Consider the following 22,546-nt stretch of genomic DNA (forward strand, 5'->3'; position numbering starts at 1 on the left):
TCCGTTCTCATTTCTTTCCTTCTGCTCAGTCAACCTTCAATTGATGTGCATCAAGTGATGTGAAATTGCATATGTGCATTGGTCACTGGCATATGCAGGGACTGACGGAGGTCACTTTGGGTAACTTTTCCCACATTTAAAGGACCACTTCTCCACTTTTCAACCTATCTTCATATAATAGGTCCTCACTAAAAATCATGATAAAATGGCAAAAAAAATTCTACTCAGTCTGTGTCTCATAGGAGAGCTGTGGGCAGTTCAGAAACCCGTCCACCAGTGACATCATCGATGGGGAATCCAAGCTAATAGAAACTGGAGGCTTTCTAGTCCTGAAAAGTTGCAATGCGAAAACAGAAGCCATCGTTATCACAATAATATAAATCTAAACATGTTTGTAAAAAAGTCTTGTTTTTAAAAAACAATCGGCCTAATGATGATGTCACTGGTGGACGGGTTTCTGAACTGCCCACAGCCCTTCTATGAGACACAAACTGAGTAGAAAAAACTTGTGCCATTTTATCATAATTATTAGTGATATGAAGATTGGTTGAAAAGTGGTGAAGTGGTGCTTTAAGCAGTTGTTTAATATAGCATTATTGCCATGGTTATGGAATCTATAGTCATGGTCATGGTCTAAAGTCTACATGTATGTAGACTGGATATGGTCTATTGTTGATTGAAGATCTAACTAGATGTAATAAAAATCACACTTGTGTGAAGCGAGGGCCGTTCACTGTATTTATATCGGCCACATGACGTCATTTAGTGCCCTAAACAAATATTAAAGTCCATAGACTTGGATGGCAAAGGATTTACATCATACGTTCTCTAAACATTTATAAAGGACGACTTCACCACTTTTCAACCTGTCTTCATATAAGTGGTCCTCACTAATGTTCATGATAAAATAGCACAATTGTTTTCTACTCGGTCTGTGTTTCATAGGAGGGCTGTGGGCCGTTCAGAAACCTATCTTCCAGTGACATCATCGGTGAGGAATTCAAGCTAATAGAAACTGCAGGTTTTCTATTCCTGAAAAGTTACAATGCAGTAATAATGGAAGCCATCGTTCTCACGATAATAAAAAATCACACCCGTGTGAAGTGAGGGGCGCTCTTGTCGTCGTACATCATCCAATACAAAATGTATATACTTCTTCATGAATTAATTTGTCAACTTATGTTATTATCTTTTAACCATGATACATGGGCGGCTGTGGCTCAGGAGGTAGAGCAGGTCGTCCAATGATCCCTGGGTCGGCGGTTCGAATCCCGGCTCCTCCTGTCCACATGTCGAAGTGTCCTTGGGCAAGACACTGAACCCCAGGGCCCTTTTTGAAACTAGCTCCTCGCCACTCGCCCTACACACTTCCACTCGGTTTGAGTATAGATATATAAATAATAGAGACGGCACCAGGATTCCCCTCCCATCCAGTGACTCTATTATTCATATATCTATGCTCAAACCAAGTGGAAGTGTGTAGGGCGAGTGGCGAGGAGCTAGTTTCAAAAAGGGGGCCACGTTGCCTCCAATGAGTCGGTCGGTGTGAGCTTGCCACCATTGGTGTGTGAATGTGGGAAGTGAGAACGCTGGCGTCGACTGTTCACCGCTTCACCTCCCAATGAATGAACCATTGTAAAGCGTTTTGAGCACTTGGAAAAGCGCTATAAAAATGCAATTCATTCATACAATGTTTAAAAAAACTCATCTTTTCACCATGAACATGTAAGATGACAACTGAATTTACGTGATTGCTCGTCCACATATGACGTAAATTCTCCATTCATTGTAAATGGCATTTAATGTTTGTGTAAGGACAAAATAGCCGATTTGCTCGACCACATACAGTATGACATAAATTCTCCTTTTGGCTTTTAATGGTTGTGTTGCCACAAAAAGCCGATTTTTAAAGCCGACATTATGACGTAAATTCTCCTCATTGTCAATGGCAAATGTGACACGAGTTAAGGACAAAAAGCTGTATATAGGAGGGGCTAGCGCCCCTCAATAATATGAATATAAAAACACACACACACACACACACACACACACACACACACACACACACACACACACACACACACACACACACACACATATATATAAATCACACACGTGTGAAGTGAGGGGCGCTCTCATCATCATACCAATCAGAATGCCTGTTGCTGTGATTGGCTGATTTGCTCGTTTACATATGACATACATTTTCTCTTCAATGTCAATGGCGTTTGATGTTTTGATGTTTAATTTACATCATATTTAGCAGAATTTTGACCTAATTCCTCCGTTCATTGTCGTGTGGGGACAAAAGCTGTATAAAATCAGCCTAACGATGATGTCACTGGAAGACGTGTTTCTGAACTGCCCACAGCCCTCCTGTAGGTGCTGCCAGACTGTCTAAAGAGCCACGCCCGTTCTCGGCTGTGCGCAGCTTCTTTTTCCGGGTTTTTAGACAGCTGGTGGATGGAAATTAAGCTCCACCTCCGCGGACGACTTGCGCGACGGCCAGATTCCCGGAAACGCTCTCCTCCGCGCAAGTCGTCCGCGGAGGTGGAGCTTAATTTCCATCCACCAGCTGTCTAAAAACTCGGAAAATAAGCTGCGGACAGCGTAAGACGTGCGCGGCTGTCGGCCGTTTTGCGCTTAGGTGTGGAAACACAGTCTGAGACACAGACAGAGGACCAATTATATGAAGATAGTCGGCTGAAAAGTGATGAAGTCGTCCTTTAAGTGCTTTCAAACAAAATCCCATAGATTTGGCTGCCACATGATGTAATCTTCAAACGCCATGCATTGGAGGAGCTCAAAAGCACTCAGCTGCCTGTAGAAAATAAAACGTTGTAATTGTATGAAGAATATACAGAACTGCAAAGGTATAGCTATGGGAAAATATCCACATTTTACAGCATCATTGTTGATCTCCTGCTGTGATTTGGATTCATCCACGTGAGGAACTGTTTAGAAAAGATAAATTATGCGCATGCATTGTTCTGTCCTCCTGAGCAGTAAGGAGGGATGTTCTGTGAAGAGCAGTATTAAAATATAAAATTCTGCTTCTGTATTGGAGTCAAGAGACAGTTTTTAGACAAGTTGTGAAACAGGTAAAGGACCAGAACAATGCATTATTCATGCACAAAGTCTTACTTTAACGATACTCGTGCCCACTACTGAACTTCCAATATAATAAGTCTTACTTTAACGATACTCGTGCCCACTACTGAACTTCCAATATAATCAGTAGTGTGTTTACTGTTCATATACAGGAGGATAAAGATATTTCGTGCGGCGCCTGTGGTTGTATCAGTTACCCGCCCGATGTACATAGAATACACTGTGAACTGAAGTTGAACATAAAAGATCTATTTATTTTTTAAATGTTTTTTTTTTCACCTTTATTTTTATTTTTTTATAGAGGGACAGACAGTAGTCTGACAGGAAATGGGGAGAGAGATGGGGGGATGACATGCAGTAAAGGCTGTCGGGATCGGGAGTCGAACCCGCGGCACACTGCCAGACTGGATTCCCAGCCAAGGTGCCTGGACCGCTGAGCCATGGCAGGCATAAAAGATCTATTGCACATAGATAGATAGAATACACTATGACTTGGCTGTTGGTATAGCAGCCACTGTGAACAAATAACTAAGGAAGAAGAATGCTGCTGGTATATACAATATACCAAGAAATATTTGCAATGTAGATTTGATTTGATTATGCGCTTGAATCTTCCCCTTTTCTCTCTCTCCTTGCTTTTTTTTAATTTAATATTAATTTAATATACATTACTGTACATACTGTACATTCTTTCTGTATTTATTCTGTCATTTACTGCATTACTGTTTACTGCCCTTCTGGCTCGACGCCACTCTTGTGGCTCTTGCAGTGACAATAAATTGAATCTAATCTAATCTAATCTAATATTCTTTAATACTTTTACTTTCTTTCTTTTTTTTCACTACTCTACTGTTGTTATTATCTACAGCAGTGGTTCCCAAAGTGGGGTCCGGGGACCCCCAGGGGTACTTGAGGGAGATCCAGGGGGTCCGGGGACCCCCAGGGGTACTTGAGGGAGATCCAGGGGGGACCCAGCTAAATGATAATTTGGAACCAAATGGACCCTTATGGGTCTGTAACTCAGAGAGTGTACAAATGGAACCAAATGGACCCTTATGGGTCTGTAACTCAGAGAGTGTACAAATGGAACCAAATGGACCCTTATGGGTCTGTAACTCAGAGAGTGTACAAATGGAATGTACACTCTCAGAGTTAAATTAGCATTGATTTTACAATATAAATTGGGGGTCCCAGAGATATAAATGCCATTAAAGGGGGGTCCGTAGACTAATGCATGTCAAACTGGGCGTCCTTGAAATTAAACGGGTTGAGAATCACCGCTAGAGCCATCAAAATCTTCTCTTATGGGGGGTCCCTGGCATATATTTTTCAAATGGGGGTCCACGGGGCTCATTAGTGTCAATTTGGGGGTCCTTGACGTGAAAAAGTTTGGGAACCACTGATCTACAGCAGGGGTTCTCAACCCGTGGGTCGCAACCCCTCGGGGGGTCGCCAAATTATTTTAGGGGGTCCCCAAATTATTAAAAAAAAAAATATATATATATATATATATTTTCACGATTTTTCAAAAATAGCAGACCTACAAGCTCGTAGCTCGCCACTCGGTGGCGCGCTATGAGCTTGTAGATCTGCTATTTTTCAAATAGCTAAATTATAACAATGCTTAAAACACCAAAAGGGGTTCCCGCCCAAAATGGTTTAAGGTTATTGTAGCAGTCAATTTATATTGGGGGTCGGGAGGGGGCGGGGCGGGGGTCCCGAGACGTTGCCAAAGCATTTTCGGGGGTCCCCGGCCAAAAACGTTGAGAACCCCTGATCTACGTATGCTGCTGCATTGTCTGAAGGAAGCCAAACCAAAATATAAGTTTACTCTTATGTGCCTTTATACACAAGATGTAACAATAAAGAAGTAGAACTTTGTACCTTGATATATGGGGTATATTTCCATGGTCTTGTGTGCAGACTGGGCACACACTGGGCTGGCAGTGTAAACACCAGTACGGTCTTGCTGTAAAAGTATATGTTCTCTCTGACTCTTCCTTGACTCTGCAGTAATTGGATGTTCATTTTCTCATTCTTTTTTATCTCACTGACTGAGTTCAACGCCCGAGAACTTTTCCAATTCTCGGCTGTGCATGTCGAGTTGCACAGTGAATAAATACTATTAACCCATTCAGGCCTGACGTGGAAATTTAAAAAAAAAAGTTTTCTAAATCATGACAATTTTCGGAAAGATTTGAGGCACATTTTAACGATTTTTCAAAAATAGCAGACCTACAAGTTCATAGCGCGCCACTCGGTGGCGCGCTATGAGCTTGTAGATCTGCTATTTTTCAATAGCTAAATTATAACAATGTTTAAAACACCAAAACGGGTTCCCGCCCCAAAATGGGTTAATGGTTAATGTGGTTAAACGCTAACGTGACATGGATGCGTTCCAGGTCTCAATGGGTTAAACCCCATTGACTCATCTTTAGACACTTGTTCCAGTGTGATGATTTGTGTTAGTATATCATGTTTTGTTTCAGTACATTTCTTGTCAAAACAGTTTACAGAATGTGCCATTGTGTTTTTTTCGTTGCACGGGTATCAAAATATCAGATTGTACGAATGGAAAAGAATGGGCTTGGACACGATGTGCAGAGCTTCGTTGTTGAATACTGAATTAGGCTGAAAGAAACGTTACGGTATGTCAAACATGGAATAATATTATATATTCAGCAAAAAAAAGCTCTATTCATCACATGCGACCTCATTACTTCCATTGAGCAAATGTATGTCATGCATAAGGCCTTTATAAAGGTGTAACAACACAATTTCTGTTGAAAAAAAGAAAAAGAAAAAGATATATATGTATAATGCAATTAATTGTTTAGTAACATTCAGTTGTAAATTGTATATTTCTACTGTATATGTTGTGCACTTTTTGTCAGTTCTCAAGGTAATATTATCGTATATTATTATCTACACATTTCTATAGGATCAAAAAGAGCTCCACTGGTGTAAAGAAACAAAGTATATTTACTTAAGTACTGTACTTAAGTACCATTTTGAGGTACTTGTACTTTACTTGAGTATTTCCAATTTCCAGTACTTTTACTTCTACTTCACTACATTGTACATTATTGTACTTTTACTCCACTACATTTATTTGGAAACTTTAGTTACTAGTTATTTTGTAGATTTGGATTATTATTACAAAACAATACATTACCCACTTCAGCACTATATACAGTACATTTTGACCATTTGAAAATAGCAGATCTACAAGCTCACAATGCATCACGTTGTGACGCATTTGGAGCTTGTAGATTTCTTCTAATTTCAAAAGATTTTTATACATTTGAAAACTTGAAATTATACATTATGCATAAAGAGCACTTTTTACTTTTGGTACTTTAAGTACATTTTGATGCCAATACCTTTGTACTTCAAAGTACAAAGGTAGTGAATTCCGGACATTTACTTGTAATGGAGTGCTTCTACATTGCAGTATCGATACTTTTACTTAATTACTTATAAGAATTGAGTACTTTTTCCACCTCTGCAGAGCTCAATATGCTGTATTACTGTATGGTTATTAAAACATAGGGCGATACACTTTTATATTGTCAGTCTAGTCATAATGTGTTAATCTGATCTCAGATCTTATCAGGATGTCTGTCATGTTCTGCTGGGAGATTTAATTTGAAATGATTGCATGAAGATTTTGACAGTGCCAGATAATGTGATTGTAATCTTCTCAAAGAAAAGCTTTAGATACCACAAATCCTCTGCACCCACCGTTTCTAAAACAGGCCCATGTTGTACCCAAACAGACATCGGCTGCTGTCCGGAGGAAACCAACTAACTCCAAAATGTTCATTTTTCAGGAAATAAAAAAAATCGGTATATTTTGAAAACAAAGCAATAGTGCCACATCAAAGTTGGTGCTGTGACTTTATATATTGTCAATTACTTGCATGAGAGGGGAGAGGTGGTGGAGTTAGTTGCTTTAGCAGACAGTTTGAGGGTCCAAAGGAGTTAAGAGGTTTTGTCCAAAGCGTATTTTACTAAGAGGTTTTGTCCAAAGCGTATTTTACTACTTTCCATTGGTTCAATATTTTCGAAACAACACACAGACGTAAAGGGCGTTCAATAGCACTGATTTATGAAAAAAATGAAATGTGGACCTCTATGGCGACCTACCACGCGTCACGGTCAGAGAGAGAAGGATGAGGCTGGCAGGGCACTGCGTCAGGCACCCAGAACTTGAGGCAAGTAAATTGACCCTATGGGAGCCAACCCAGGGCAAAGCCAGGAGGGGAAAGAAGCGTACCACCTATGTAGACGTGCTGCGGCACGACAGCTTGGCTGACAACACTGCAGAGCTCAAGAACCTGATGTTGGATAGGAATTTGTGGAGGGCAGCGATCCAGGAATCCCGAGTTGGTGTTGGCTAGACCTCACTCTCGCAGCAACTATGAAAAAGAAAAATCTAAAAAAAATCTAAAACCTAAAAGATGGAGTTGGGGGTTTCCTCTCGACAGCAACGTCATATAGACCCCAGGAAGAGTAGCTGCTGTGACTCTAATGGGGATCTAATAAATAAATCAAATCAAAATATAGCTTGCATGAATTCTATGTGTTGTTTTCTGTGTTAGTGAGGCGACATGAAACCATATAACAATATCCCATGTGCCTCAACTAAATAATGACATTGCCTGCTGGTTGTGCATACTGTAAGTCATTAGATGTCCTTCAAGAACTGGCCACTAATAATATTCTGCTATAGTTAATTTCTGCCAGTTAATTCATATATGGAAAAACGGATACGTCCCAGTTGCATCCTAGCGATGTTTATTAGTTCTTGTATGTTATTATGTAAATATAATAATAATAATAATAATAATAATAAATACTAATTTGCAGTGGTGCAAATTACATTACTTAATATATTTTCAAATCTGGTTACAGAATTATTTTTTTCACTTTTTACTTATATGTGTGTAGGACCCCCTCTAAACGAGATCAACATATGGAATGAGTTCTGTACTGGCCATATATATGGAGCGTGTCTTGAGTGTACAGGGTTTGATGAGGTCTGGCCATATATGGAGCATGTCTTGAGTGTACAGGGTTTGATGAGGTCAGATCAACATATGGAATGTCAGAACATTTGTGTGGACGCCAGGAAGACTAGCGACCACTTTGTGGAAGCTAATAGGGATCAGAAAAAAGAACAGGTCAGCGCGTATGGAGATCTACGGGTGGCAGCGGGGGCAGTGGGCAGTGTCTTGAGTGTACAGGGTTTGATGAGGGCCCAGGCGTGACACGAAGCGTGACAACGCACTGACTGACTGACGGGATATGCAGATTTTTTCATAGTACCAGTAACTGCGACCTACGGTCACAATTTATTGATAAGGTCTCAAGGAAATCTGAATCTCAAGAAGATACCTGTATAAGCCATCTCTCAGATACCTGTAGAAGCCATCTCTCAGATACCTGTAGAAGCCATCTCTCAGATACCTGTAGAAGCCATCTCTCAGATACCTGTAGAAGCCATCTCTCAGATACCTGTAGAAGCCATCTCTCAGATACCTGTAGAAGCCATCCCATCTCGTGTAGCAATATTGCAGCACCAACTAACTGCTACTGTATGTGCAGCAGAATAAAAGACCACAAGACTTCGAAGTTGCACCAAAGAGGCCGCAATCTTATGCCTATTTGTTACGAAGCACGTTGAATGATGCAACTCATTGCAACAGGAGAGCGGTGCTTCCAAGGCTTATGTGCTTTCAGTACAGTTGGATGTACAGTACCGTACCATCACACAACACTTACGTGTCTTATTACTGTCTTTTGTGAATTTCTTCATAGCTACCAGTAAGACGCCTAAGGGCGAGAAGCGACCTCGCCCTTGTGTGCACGCATCCGCCTCGTTGACGGCAGCCTGCTGGGCGAGCGCTGGCGCTTTGGCATGGGGGGTCAGATCAACATGGAATTAATTCTGTACTGGCCATATAAGGACAAGGTCAGAACAGGTCAGCAGTCAATTCCATATATGGAGATCTAAGGGTGGCAGCGGGCGCAGTGTCTTGAGTGTACAGGGTTTGATGAGGGCCCAGGTAGGGCCGGGCCTTAATTTTCGGGCCTGTTGAGAACCGGCTGCGGCTGCACTAATAACTTTGGGGCAGGCCCGTCTAGAGTTTGAATGGACAGGTGTAAGTCAAAAGGGAGACATCGAAGAGGAAGGATGGATGGGGAAGGATCAACATATGGAATGTCAGAAGAGGTTCTGACATATATCCATATATGGAGATCTGAGGTCAGGAGGTCTGAGGTCAGGAGGTCAGGAGGTCTGGAGAGACAGGAAGACCCCTGTTACTGAACAAACAATGATTCAGAATATAGTGATTTAACCATTTACAGCAATGAGTACTATCACAATATGGAGTCTTTAACACTTATTTTAACCTAAGAAAATCACTTACCGTATACCTTTAATTATGATGCATGAAAGTTGCAGTCCATGTGATGAATATCTCAGACTCCATCCAGCCAGGGGACAAAGGGAGGTACAACCCTAATAATTACACCTCTTAACCCATTTTGGGCGGGAACCCCTTGTTTTAAGCATTGTTATACTTTAGCTATTGAAAAATAGCAGATCTACAAGCTCATAGCGCGCCACCGAGTGGCGCGCTATGAGCTTGTAGATCTGCTATTTTTGAAAAATCGTGAAAAAGCGGCACAAATCTTTGGATATATATTCTTTCAGAGTGAACGTTTTTAACTCAAATCTTTGCTTCTGAGGGGTTCCTGGAATAACATATTTTCAGATGGGGGTCAATTACAAATAATTTTTGGGGTCCTTGACATGAAATATTAAACTGTACGGGATTCAGAAGACATTTTTTTTTATTTCGACATCCGGCCTAAATGGGTTAAATAGAGGGAGAAATCTGAGAACATTGAGTGTCTCATAAGGTTTTTAACATTGTAAAATGATATAGTTATGGAAGGTGATATAATTGCACTCCTGCAGTAAATCATAAAATATGAACCGTCTTAATGTAGTAAAATCATAGTTATGATGCCATAAGCGCTATAGCTATCCCTTACACATAGTAAATCATAGAAGATTAAATGTCTATTAATGCAGTAAGATTAAAGTTATGATATAACTGCACTCCAGTAATTAACCCATTCTGTACGGGAACCCCTTTTGGTGTTTTATCTAAGCATTATGTTATACTTTAGCTATTTAAAAATAGCAGATCTACAAGCTCATAGCGCGCCACCGAGTGGCGCGCTACGAGCTTGTAGGTCTGCTATTTTAGAAAGATCGTAAAAATGCGGCACAAATCTTTGGATATATATTCTTTCAGAGCGAATGTTTTTCTTATTTCGACGTCAGGCCTAAATGGATTAAATGTTCCTGCAGTGCATTCACTTAATGATTAAACTTTGTCCACTGGTGCATCATTAAGGTGAAACTAACTGGCCACAACCTGCAGCTGATGATGTCACAGCACAAGTTTTCATTCCAGGCTTCATATATGGTTGTCCTTATATGGTATCATCATGGCATCGTCACAACTTGTCTAGGGAGTGTGCATGCAACGTTTCATGCAGATTGGTGCAGTTGTAGGTAAAAATGGTGAAAAGCTGCCTCATGGTGGTGCTATAACAGACCGTTCTGGAAGATTTGGGGCAGAGGTTCATCGTTGGCATCCAGGGAGTGTGTGTGCAAAGTTTGGCATCGACCGGGTTAACGGTGCCGGAGATTAGCTGCTAACGGACGGACGGACACACACGCACACACACGCGCACACATGCACACACACACGGACGGAGGGCAAAACATACTCTCTCCCCATGCCTTCGGCCTGGTGGAGACAATAATGGGCCTTGGGTTTTCTTGAAAGCAGTAAGCACTGCTTCCAGTTAGTTATAAGCGCCCCCATGACGATTATAAAAACATTTCGTCTCTGAGTGTACCTGACACATACACGGTGACAGATGATGATAAGAGCGCCTCTCACTTCACACGGGTGTGATTTTTACTTATTCACATCACCATACATATGAAAAAAGCTACTCCTGTGGAAGTGTTATCATATAATTTACTTAGTTTATATTGATCCTATAAACAATTTAATATCAGACATAATCAGAGTTTACTGTGTACACGTGCGCGCAGGGTTGGGTTGTGGGAGAGAAGGGGCGCTGCATGAGGAGAGGAGAGGAGAGGAGAGGCTACTGCGTGGCGCGCGTGTGAGAAGAGAACAGTCACATTAGTCCGGCACCACGCACGCACAACAAGAGCTCTAGGCGGTACTGGATACATAAAGCAGAGACAGACTGTGTACCCGTCCGTCCGTGCGTCGTCAGTCACCCCCGTGGATTTTAATTTACAACAGAAGAACCTTTTCCAAACAGCTCCGTCCAAGAAGCCGAACACAGGGAACGCTGTCCTGATCCGTCAGCTGCGAGACAACCGCTTCGAAAATGATCCTCAAAGTCGTTTTCCTCCTCGGGATGTTGGTCTGCGGCATTCAAGGTATGAAACTATGAATCGGAATCATTATGCTCTCCTCCAGCTTTGTGACTTTGTGCGCAATAAGTTGCGTTGCGTCGTTGACTTGATCCGCAGCGGCTGCTTGTTTGGGAGAGAGAGCTGAGAGATGAGAGAAGGGCGTATTGTTTAATTAACTACCCTGGTGTGTTTTGTAGTTAAAGCACGTCTTTACGAGGGGCATGGCATGTTTGCTTTTCCTCTTATGATTGTGAACTGCCCGAGTTATGTGTTGTGTTGTGTGATCGCCATATTTCCTTCCATGTAGCCTATATGTATTTCTGATCAAGGCTGCCGAGACACTTATGGATTTTGCAGGCTGATTTTTTTTTTGAAGAAAATCTGAATTTTTGTGTTAACTCACAGTAGAGCCTAACACCTTTTGAACTGTCACTCACACCAGTTTAACTTAGACGCTTCTCGGCTATATTTCGTTATTTTATAGCCTTTGTTTTAAGCGCAGTATAGTTTGACTGTTCTATTGTCTTATCCTTCCCTACCCATCTCGACCCCTTCAGCTTAGCTCCAGGCTCTATAGACAATAATGGTCGAGGAATAGGCAGATTTCTTCAATATCTATCACTTGCCTTGCACAGACATCGATAGCGCAAGCATACTGAGCACCCATTACATCGAATATTGTGCAAAGTTACTTTGTGCCGATGCTATGCCAACATGTAGAATAATGGCAGCATGTGCCAGGAGGCTACAAGTTGATGCTGAGCTGGGACTGTTGGGCGCACCTGTACCCTGTTGTCCTCTGATTGTGTGGAAAATCTGTAACTGCACGCAGATTTTATAGCTTTTATAGTTCACACACTGCGGCTCCAGGCTGTGACATGATTCCGTTTCGTGTTTGTTTAGGTTTTAAAAGTGTCGTGGACTCGTCGTGGTCCCCGTGCGTGTCTCACTGACTCCGCACGTTCAATCGCTGGCGCTATACGGCAGGTGGCAGCAGTGCGCGCTGCAAAGAGTGAATCCACAAAACTTTAAGAGTGCGCAAAAATGCTCACTGCGCATACTGTCTGCGCCTCTTTGTAGTGTTTACTGGACAGCGCAAACATTGTATAAATAAAATATATGCAGGCACAAATAAATGCCTGCACATTATTATCCTCAAATGCTCATTTGTAGATAATTTCAATGTGTTTCTTTATAGCGACTAATACATGCTTTCCAAGTTCAGGGAATTAATAAGGTTACCTTTACTGTTTAAATTGATTGCTATAATAATATTGATTAAAACTTAAGTAGGCTATCTATATTGAAATGTTAGGCCTAATCATTGCCACAGAGGCCTTTTTCCACCGGGGTTGAACCTGTTCGATCTGTTCTTTTTCCACGCCTAATCTTGGCGGGAGTGTTTCCACTGAAAATGAACTGGTGCAGAACCCTAAACGTTGTTTCGGAACAGGAACAAAAAAATAATAATAAAATAAAAATGGCCCTCCAGTTCTGTGACAGCACCAAGGTCCCAATAATCTATAAACGGAACCAGTTTGAAAGTTATTTAGGTGGAAAAGGGGCCAGAATGTTTGTTCAGTTATAGGGTTCCCAGTTTCCTGTATCTCCAATTATTTAATAAACAAATACATTTTCTGGTGGGTTGCCAATTTCAGCCAATCAGGAGAGAGTACCCATTTACCAGCTCAATTGTATAAATACCAGTTCCAAGTTTTGTCTGCTCATTTCTTTACATCATTACACTTTTTTATGTACAGTAGTAAAAAAAGACAATCGCTTAATATCATATATATAGTTTCAGTATTGTTGCCATTGCATCACGTCATCCATCTGCAGCCTCACACGTTTTCAAAGACAATACAAACTGTTCTATGAGAACATGTACAAATCCTGCAAAAATGTTTCCAATATAAGACCTGTTGACTTAACCCATTTAGGCCTGACGTCGAAATAAGATTGTTCAAAAATAGCAGACCTACAAGCTCGTAGCGCGCCACTCGGTGGCGCGATATGAGCTTGTAGATCTGCTATTTTTCAATAGCTAAAGTATAACATAATGCTTAGTTAAAACACCAAAAGGGGTTCCCGTCTAGAATGGGTTAATTCAGTAATGAACCTTTGTCAGTCAAGTCATATTAGTCAATAATATGCATCATCAGTGTAAAAATAACTAAATACGGTTTCTGCTCACCTTTCACGGGCTCAAGGTTGAAAGTTGACTTAATTTCCCCAATATGAAATAATCTGTATGCATTCCGTACGTCTATAATATCCTCATTGGATTTTAGACTATTAACGTATTTTAGAAAAGTCTCCTGTGGGCAGGTGTTGAAAACTAGCACTCATGCTGCTAATACACCGCAAGCAACACATTTACAAATTGCGCAACTGTGCAATGTGATAGTGATGTCCATGCCAAATAAATAAACATAACATAATGCACTACAATCATACTAATAATGCACTATAATCTGCATATTCATTATATTTGTCGGGCAACAATAAACAAGACCTACAAATACTAGCAGCAGCGCCGAACTAGTTTCTTCAAGACGAAGTTCATGTACTGTAAAAGCAACGTATATGTTACAGTATCTTTGCAGATGTCATCGGTTCTGCTCCTTCCTTCCGGTTCATTTTCAATCCCACTTCACTCTGTTGACGCTGCACTTACTTGAGTTTAACCCATTCTGGGCGGGAACCCCTTTTGGTGTTTTAAACATTATGTTATAATTTAGCTATTGAAAAATAGCAGATCTACAAGCTCATAGCGCGCCACCGAGTGGCGCGCTATGAGCTTGTAGGTCTGCTATTTTTTTTAAATTGTGAAAATGTGGCACAAATTTGGAATATATATATTTTTCAGAACGAACTAACTCAAATCTTTGCTTCTGGGGGGAGTCCCTGGAACAACATATTTTCAGATGGGGGTCGGCGGCCAATTAAATATAATTTTTGGGGTCCTTTACATGAAATATTGAGCACATACAGAAACATGAGGTATTTCAGAAAACTGTCAGAATTTAGAATATATATATTTTTTAATTTCGACGTCAGTCCTAAATGTGTTAACGTCCCTGAAGCCTTTATGTGCATGCCATGGCTCCTTCCTGACGCTTCAGCTAAATGAATGATGTGCTTGTCACGGTTCACCAGAGACACTCCCGAGACCATGTGTCAAGTGGCAAAATCAAGCTGAAATTAATAGCACTCCATCAACACGTGTGGCCGTTTCATGCCGAAAAGAACAGCTCTTACCGCTAATACGTTACGCAATGCACTGTTGTGTGACAAAGTATAAATTGGCCATTAAGATATTTCTTTGGATCACCGTAGTCGTGGGAAGAAAATGTCAGTGACTCAGGGTTTAAAAGATTTATGCCCCCGGTGCTGGAGTGACTCCCCGTGCCGGTGCTGGAGCGACTCCCCGTGCACGGTGCAAAGCATGGGCTTAAGCATGGATTTGTGGTCTGCTTACATGCGGTAGTTCATGTTGCATGTTCACATTCACACATAAGCAACAAGCAGCTTCTTCTCACAAGCCCACCCAAATAGAAACATCACAGGCACATACAGGTATAGCAGGCCTTTTTCTGAAATTCACACCGATGGCCACGCAGCAACAACCCTCTATAAATAAACACCCCTCTGTGATCATTTCCGACCTTACTCTTAAAGGAGCATTCAGTGATTTGGGTGATTTGGAAAACCACCCAGTCCGCCCCGGTAACAAAATGTGCACATGCACGCTCTACAGTGGGAGGAAGTGCAACAGGCCAACAGCATGTGCACCAAGGCCCGCCCCCAGTCGATCATGATTGGAGGAAGGCCCCTCTCATCCTGATTGGATGAAGGCTTTGCCACCCGCCACCTAAACTGAAACTAGGGTTTTTTTTACCCCAGGGGCTCACTGGGGACAGGGAGGAACTCCTTATATGGTCAGCACACTCTATAGTAGGGAGGATTATCCAGAAGTGATATTTAGATTAAGTCAAATCACTGAATATACCTTTAAAACTGGACGCTGCGGTTCCTTTAACGTTATGCAACATGCACTTAAGTCCTATTAAAAACTGACATGCAAAGCTCTTTGCAATAAGAAATGGCCTCTATCCTGGTCCTGCGACGTATAATTGATTGTGTTATTTGGTTAACGGAGCAGGAAGGCTAGGGGAGACGCACGCCGTATAGCAGAGTCAGTGCATATGAAAATTGAATGGTCCCCCGCAGGAAGCTGTGAATGAAAAATCAATTTGAGGAACGGCTGGAGTCAGCAGGCCATGTGGGGCCCTTTAGCACCCAATCCAGTTAAGTTCAGAGTGCGGCCCCCGTTTTGCATTTCGTCAAGAGACAAGCGTAGCCGGCGTCGATGGCCGTTTGTCTTCCTGCAGGCTTGCATAAACTTCAGCAGCATTTTGAGTCTGAACAATAGCTAGGTCTGCATTTATTTTTTTAAGAGGTTGCAGTGGGTGATCTATAGAAACTAGCTGGCTTGGATAAACAATCACTGTTCTCTATAAAAGTGATTCTCAAGCTTTTTAATGTCAAGGAACCCTAGTTTGATATACACAGATCCATGATTACCTCTGAGACCCAGGACCCTATTAACATCAGTGCCTTACCCCTTATCTTTTCCTTTTTTACTATTTTGAATAACATTTTTGAATTGTTCAAATAGCCAATCTACAAGCTCACATGTCGATGCACATACACTCAGACTTTTGGAATCTCTGAATTTGGACTTTCCACCTTAGGGATTGTGACATAAAACATTTTTTTTTTGTAATTTGTCTTAATTCTTTTTAGGTTTTCTGAGCTCAATTGCACCCAAAAAACGGAACATTTAACATTCAGTACATTTTCTGTGGTGTGGGGTTTTCTGGCTCAAACAGGTGCTCTGAGTTTCCTGCTGTTTGTAATGTACTGTAAGAGACAGAAATCCCATATATGTCAATGGGATTTGCCAGCAGATGTCACCGCAAACCCCAGAGAAAGCTCCACAGAAAATCCACTGAATGTTCAAAGTTCAGGTTTTTTGGATGTAATCACCCGCTTCGGATGTTATCACCCGATAATCAAGAGAATGTTTGTAATCAGCACCTTAGAAATACCCCCAGTATGTGATAATCACCTTAGAAATACCCCCAGTATGTGATAATCACCTTAGAAATACCCCCAGTATGTGATAATCACCTTAGAAATACCCCCAGTATGTGATAATCACCTTAGAAATACCCCCAGTATGTGATAATCACCTTAGAAATACCCCCAGTATGTGATAATCACCTTAGAAATACCCCCAGTATGTGATAATCACCTTAGAAATACCCCCAGTATGTGATAATCACCTTAGAAATACCCCCAGTATGTGATAATCACCTTAGAAATACCCCCAGTATGTGATAATCACCTTAGAAATACCCCCAGTATGTGATAATGAACATACTGGGAAATCCGGGCGCGCCGTGTCTGGTGGCCTTGAGCCACGTGAGGCACCGCCGAGCGAGGCGCGCCGTGTCTGGTGGCCTTGAGCCACGTGAGGCACCGCCGAGCGAGGCGCGCCGTGTCTGGTGGCCTTGAGCCACGTGAGGCACCGCCGAGCGAGGCGCGCCGTGTCTGGTGGCCTTGAGCCACGTGAGGCACCGCCGAGCGAGGCGCGCCGTGTCTGGTGGCCTTGAGCCACGTGAGGCACCGCCGAGCGAGGCGCGCCGTGTCTGGTGGCCTTGAGCCACGTGAGGCACCGCCCAGCGAGGCGCGCCGTGTCTGGTGGCCTTGAGCCACGTGAGGCACCGCCGAGCGAGGCGCGCCGTGTCTGGTGGCCTTGAGCCACGTGAGGCACCGCAGAGCGAGGCGCGCCGTGTCTGGTGGCCTTGAGCCACGTGAGGCACCGCCCAGCGAGGCGCGCCGTGTCTGGTGGCCTTGAGCCACGTGAGGCACCGCCGAGCGAGTCGCGCCGTGTCTGGTGGCCTTGAGCCACGTGAGGCACCGCCGAGCGAGGCGCTAGCCGAGCGAGTCGCCGTGCCGAGCGTTGCGACGGCCACCAGACCCGACACAGTGCCGTCCGAGTTGCGTCCCGATAGGCAGAGAATAGTAAATATTAGTAGCCCCTAGTTTCCATGCCCTGACAATAGAGTTGGAAATGACACGTTCAGCAGGGGGAGTCCTTGACCAGGCTATGTCTGCAGTCCGGGTGAACACCATGTCTGCAGTCTGGGTGAACACCATCACATGTCTAGTATGCCACTGGCATACTAGACATTGTGGTGTTTGGCTAATATGGTCATACTGGCATAATGCCAGTATGGCCATATTAGCCATATTCCAACGTCCTGATAACGGTTGATTTCGTATATTTAATACAGTGATAACGGACGAATCCGCTGATGTAATTGAGGTCATAAAACCTAAAAGAAAAATTAAAATTAATGTCATGAAACCTTTAACATTAACTGTATGGGTCCTCCTCCATGTCATGACACCTTTAACATTAACTGTATGGGTCCTCCTCCATGGAAACTGACTGGCATATGGTTGGATTGGACCTCGCTTCTGTCTGTGCATGAGAGTCATATAACATACACAGACACGGTTGCACCGAAACGTTCTGTATTAAATACTTTATCTTGCAAGTGAAGACAAGTATGTGGCCGGGCCCGGGACCTTTACCTTTTCCACGTTGGCATCTCTGAGTGTGAAAACATATACCGTGTAAAGGGCTTAAAGTAGCACAATATATATATGTTGCCATTTAAACCACGTTCAGCGAAGAACTGAGGGTCTGAGCGTCGGTGAGCGAGAAAGGTGTCCTGGAGAAGAGTCGAATTCATTTGGTTCAGGTAGATCCGTTTTCCGTGGAGTGTTTTGAATCGTATCCAGAGCCCGAGTCTCACTCTATGGTGTCGCATTGTGGCAGAATTAATAACACATAATTTAATCTTGCCGAGACACAATTGAATCAGTCCAAAACAGATGTGATTGGAGGAGACAGCTGCTGCATGTCTTGCAGTTGGTCTCCCATGGTTTACATTTACAACATGGCTTCAGAGAGGGGCAAAGGTTTACATTTACAACATGGCTTCAGAGAGGGGCAAAGGCGGGCACCATTGATACTGTAAATCAGGGTTCCCCAATTAATTTTCCTCGAGGGCCATATTTTGACTAGGGTACCAGGCTGGGGGCCGAGTCTGCACGCAAGGGGCCACAAGGGGGCGCTCCGCGGGCCGCCTATTGGGGAACCCTGCTGTAAATGTATGCAGCTATAACCATGCAGGAAGCAAAGCAATTGAACACTCAAACCACTGGTGACAACAAACCACAAACTGGATTGACAGTGGTGGTGGTGGAGGAGGTGGTGCTCTGTCTGTCTGTCTGTCTGTCTGTGACCGTGCAATGCAAATACAATTGTGCATGAATTAATTTATAGGCTAAATGCATAACTCCGTACGGTCGTACGCACGCACAGGGCGCATACGTTGGCAACAGTATGACATGCATCAGTCCAACTGTGCGTGGCCAGTTAAGACACATGCGTGGCCGGTTTAGACTCACCCGTTGCTTCCGCGTGCGTGTGGTTAGGGTAGGGAGTCGGACTATTGCGTGTCGGACGTCGGACCGAAGATCTGCACCCTGCATGCACACGCCCTGTTGCTACTGCAAAGCTCATTGTCTCCTGTGGAGTTACTGTGGGTTCAGATGTGGTTCTGAGGTGTAATAAACAACGTATAGGTGTACAGGTCGAAATGGTTTCATAGAAGTTCGTCATAGAACAGTGGGTCACCTTGGTGCATTTTATGAACCCATTAAGGCCTGGAACGCACCTGTGTCACCGACCTTAGCTTTTAACGACTTTAACCATTTTTTTAATACTTTAGCTATATAAAAATGGTAGATATACAAGCTCGTAGCAGGGCACAGAGTGCCGCGGTAGGCTACAAAACATTTTCAGATGGGGGTCGGCGGCCGAATACAGATAATTCTGGGGCTCCTTAACACCACTGATATAGTTTTTCAGAAAACTGTCATGATTTAGAAGATATTTTTAGAATCTGGTCTCGGGTCTTAATGGGTCACACGGATAGACAGTAGACACAATTCACATCAGGGACAATAAGGTCAATGCCTGATGTGATTGAATATCTTGTGTCGCCGAGATGTTGTCCTGTTCCGGCTTAGGAGGAGATGTTGTCCTGTGCAGGCTTAGGAGGAGATGTTGTCCTGTTCCGGCTTAGGAGGATCGACCAATGTTTTTGCCCACCTTTTTGATATTGTATATTTTCCCTTCAGGCATGTTGTTTAGTCTGAAGAAGAGCCTAGTGCTCGAAAAAACGTCACACAGATAATTCTGGTGCAATAAAACAACATCTGTTGTGGCATCGGAGCCCTCAGTGAGCGAGCGTTGTATTTAGTTTCCCCCTTCAGGCATGTTGACACAACACCTGGTATAGCTGTTATCGGGTTACACGCCGGAACTCTGAAGCCCGCTATTACGACTCATCGCCATTCCGACTTCGGCGCATATTATTAACCCTAACCCCAGTGGTGGAAAGCAACTAAGTACATTTACTTAAGTACGTACTGTACTCATGCACAATTTTGAGGAATTGGTACTTGAGTATTTCCAATTTCAAATCCTTTTTACTTCTACTCTACTACATCTCGGATCCAAATATTGTACTTTTACTGCACTACGACTTTCACCTGCTGGTCTCAAGCGTCTCCATTTAACCCATTTAGGACTGACCTCAAAATTTTAAAAAAAATCTTCTAAATCCTCCAGTTTTCTGAAATAAATATTTTCACGATTTTTCAAAAATAGCAGACCTACAAGCTCGTAGCGCGCCACTCGGTGGCGCGCTATGAGCTTGTAGATCTGCTATTTTTCAATAGCTAAATTATGACATAATGTTTAAAACACAAAGGGGTTCACGCCCAAAATGGGTTAAAGCTGTATGCATTACCATGAGCACATCGTACTCCACGGTGGAGTGAGGAGGACAATACAGGGAAACATGTCGATGCGTAATGAGCCTTCAGCGCTCTGCGACACACGGCAATAATGACACGTTTTGAAATGGCGGCTGCAATTTGTTTTAAATATATGTAAACTGCACGTCTACAGCCGAGGGCCCTGATGTAAACAAGCCTTTAGTGCCTTTTTTCTGGTTTTATCCTCTTAGCAGTTATTTTATAGACCTGTACCTTCCTCTTGGACTGTACCCATTCTGCAATTTCACTCAATCGATCAAAATGGTAAATGGTGCATTTATATAGCGCCTTTATCCAAGGCGCTTTACATTGTGCATTACATTCACCCATTCATACACCGATTGCGGCAGAAAGCCATGCAAGGTACCAACCAGCACATCGGGAGCAATTTGGGGTTCAGTGTCTTGCCCAAGGACACTTTCGACATGTAGACAGGAGGAGCCGGGATTCGAACCGCCGACCCATGGATCATTGGACGACCTGCTCTACCTCCTGAGCCACAGTCGCCCCAACACTGTACAAGAAGTACAGTGTTGGGTTGATGAAAACCTGAATTGTAACTCCATTAGACGAGTAGACAGATCTTTACGATTACTGTAGCCTGCTGGGTGAAATTCATCTTTTATACACAGTGTTCTTCCTATCTGCATAATATCTGCTCTGATGGGCTTAGGTCATTAAGCCTGGCATGGATAACCTATTTTATTTTTCATGCTGTACAGACTTGGGAGCAGTGCGGAACTTAACCCATTTTGGGCGGGAACCCCTTTTGTTGGTGTTAGCATTATGTTATGCTTTAGCTATTGAAAAATAGCAGATCGGAGATGGAGTCACTTGGAGGGGGGAGGGAGGGAAAAAAATCCTGGGAACTGCACTTGTGTCCTATGTATGCATAGAAATGCTGTTATTGTACTGCTTTTTCCAAATAAAATAAATATTATTAAAAAGAAAAATAGCAGATCTACAAGCTCATAGCACGCCACCGAGTGGCGCGCTATGAGCTTGTAGATCTGCTATTTTTGAAAAATCGAAGAACGACTGACATAGAAACATAGCTTTTTCAGAAAACTGTCAGGATGTAGAAGACATTTTTAGAATCTGATCTCGGGTCAAAATGGGATAAAGTCAGATAGAAGGATAATGGATGGATAGTGGCTCAGGTTCATTAGAAAAGGGCTGTGGAGAAATAATACTCAGCTGTTTGGGGAATGGGTTTTGCTTGGCTGAATAGATTAGACGGATGGATGCATTGCAACTACGTAGGCATGTCCCGATCACAATAGTACAATATCCAAGATCACATAGACGATATCCAGTCTAATATCATCATCATGGATATAATATTGATGCTAGGGATGTCCCGATCACTTTTGTTGCTCCCAATCCGTTCATTTGATTTTGAGTATCTGCCGATTTACCAGCTGCCTTGTGGTTAGAGTGTCCGCCCTGAGACTGGGAGGTCGGGGTTCAATCCCTGGCCGGGTCATACCAAAGCACAAAGACCCAGTGCCTCCCTGCTTGACACTTAGCATCAAGGGTTGGATTGGGGGTAAGTCCCTGCGACATACTAGCGTCATGTCCAGGGGGTGTACTTGTACATCAAGCTGCCTCACGCTACAGAAACAGGAGATAGGCTCCTGCCCTATAGGCCTCATGGCTCGGCAAGGCTACTTACTACTTACTAATCTGCCGATACCTGATATTTATATGTTTTTATAGAACACTTATGCCATATCATATCAATAGTACATGCACCGCAGACACTGGAATCAAATGCCTTTTTTGGGTATAGCGTTGTCTACATGTGTATTATGGATGCATATCGGAATCTTTGATTGAGATAGTGAGTGAGGGAGGAAAACTGTTTATTGGCCCCATTGGGCTTCAATCCTGTTCTCCAAAATATTGGAAGGGTATTGGCTGAGGAATCCATTTGACACACAGGCCTCCATCCATGGGAAC

General features: G+C 42.9%; 1 protein-coding gene across 3 annotated transcripts in view; it reads left to right on the forward strand.

The window, feature by feature from the left end:
• Positions 1-11,325: 11,325 nt before the first annotated feature.
• ncam2 (neural cell adhesion molecule 2) overlaps positions 11,326-22,546 on the forward strand; it is a 335,099-nt gene continuing 323,878 nt past the window's right edge. For all 3 annotated transcript variants that reach the window (XM_079495445.1, XM_079495443.1, XM_079495444.1), the window contains exon 1: positions 11,326-11,620. In XM_079495445.1, the coding sequence (XP_079351571.1) occupies positions 11,569-11,620 (52 nt within the window). In that variant the 5' untranslated portion in view covers positions 11,326-11,568. The remainder of the gene's footprint in view (positions 11,621-22,546) is intronic.

Source organism: Electrona antarctica, assembly GCF_951216825.1.
Source record: "Electrona antarctica genome assembly, chromosome: 24".
Taxonomy (NCBI): domain Eukaryota; kingdom Metazoa; phylum Chordata; class Actinopteri; order Myctophiformes; family Myctophidae; genus Electrona; species Electrona antarctica.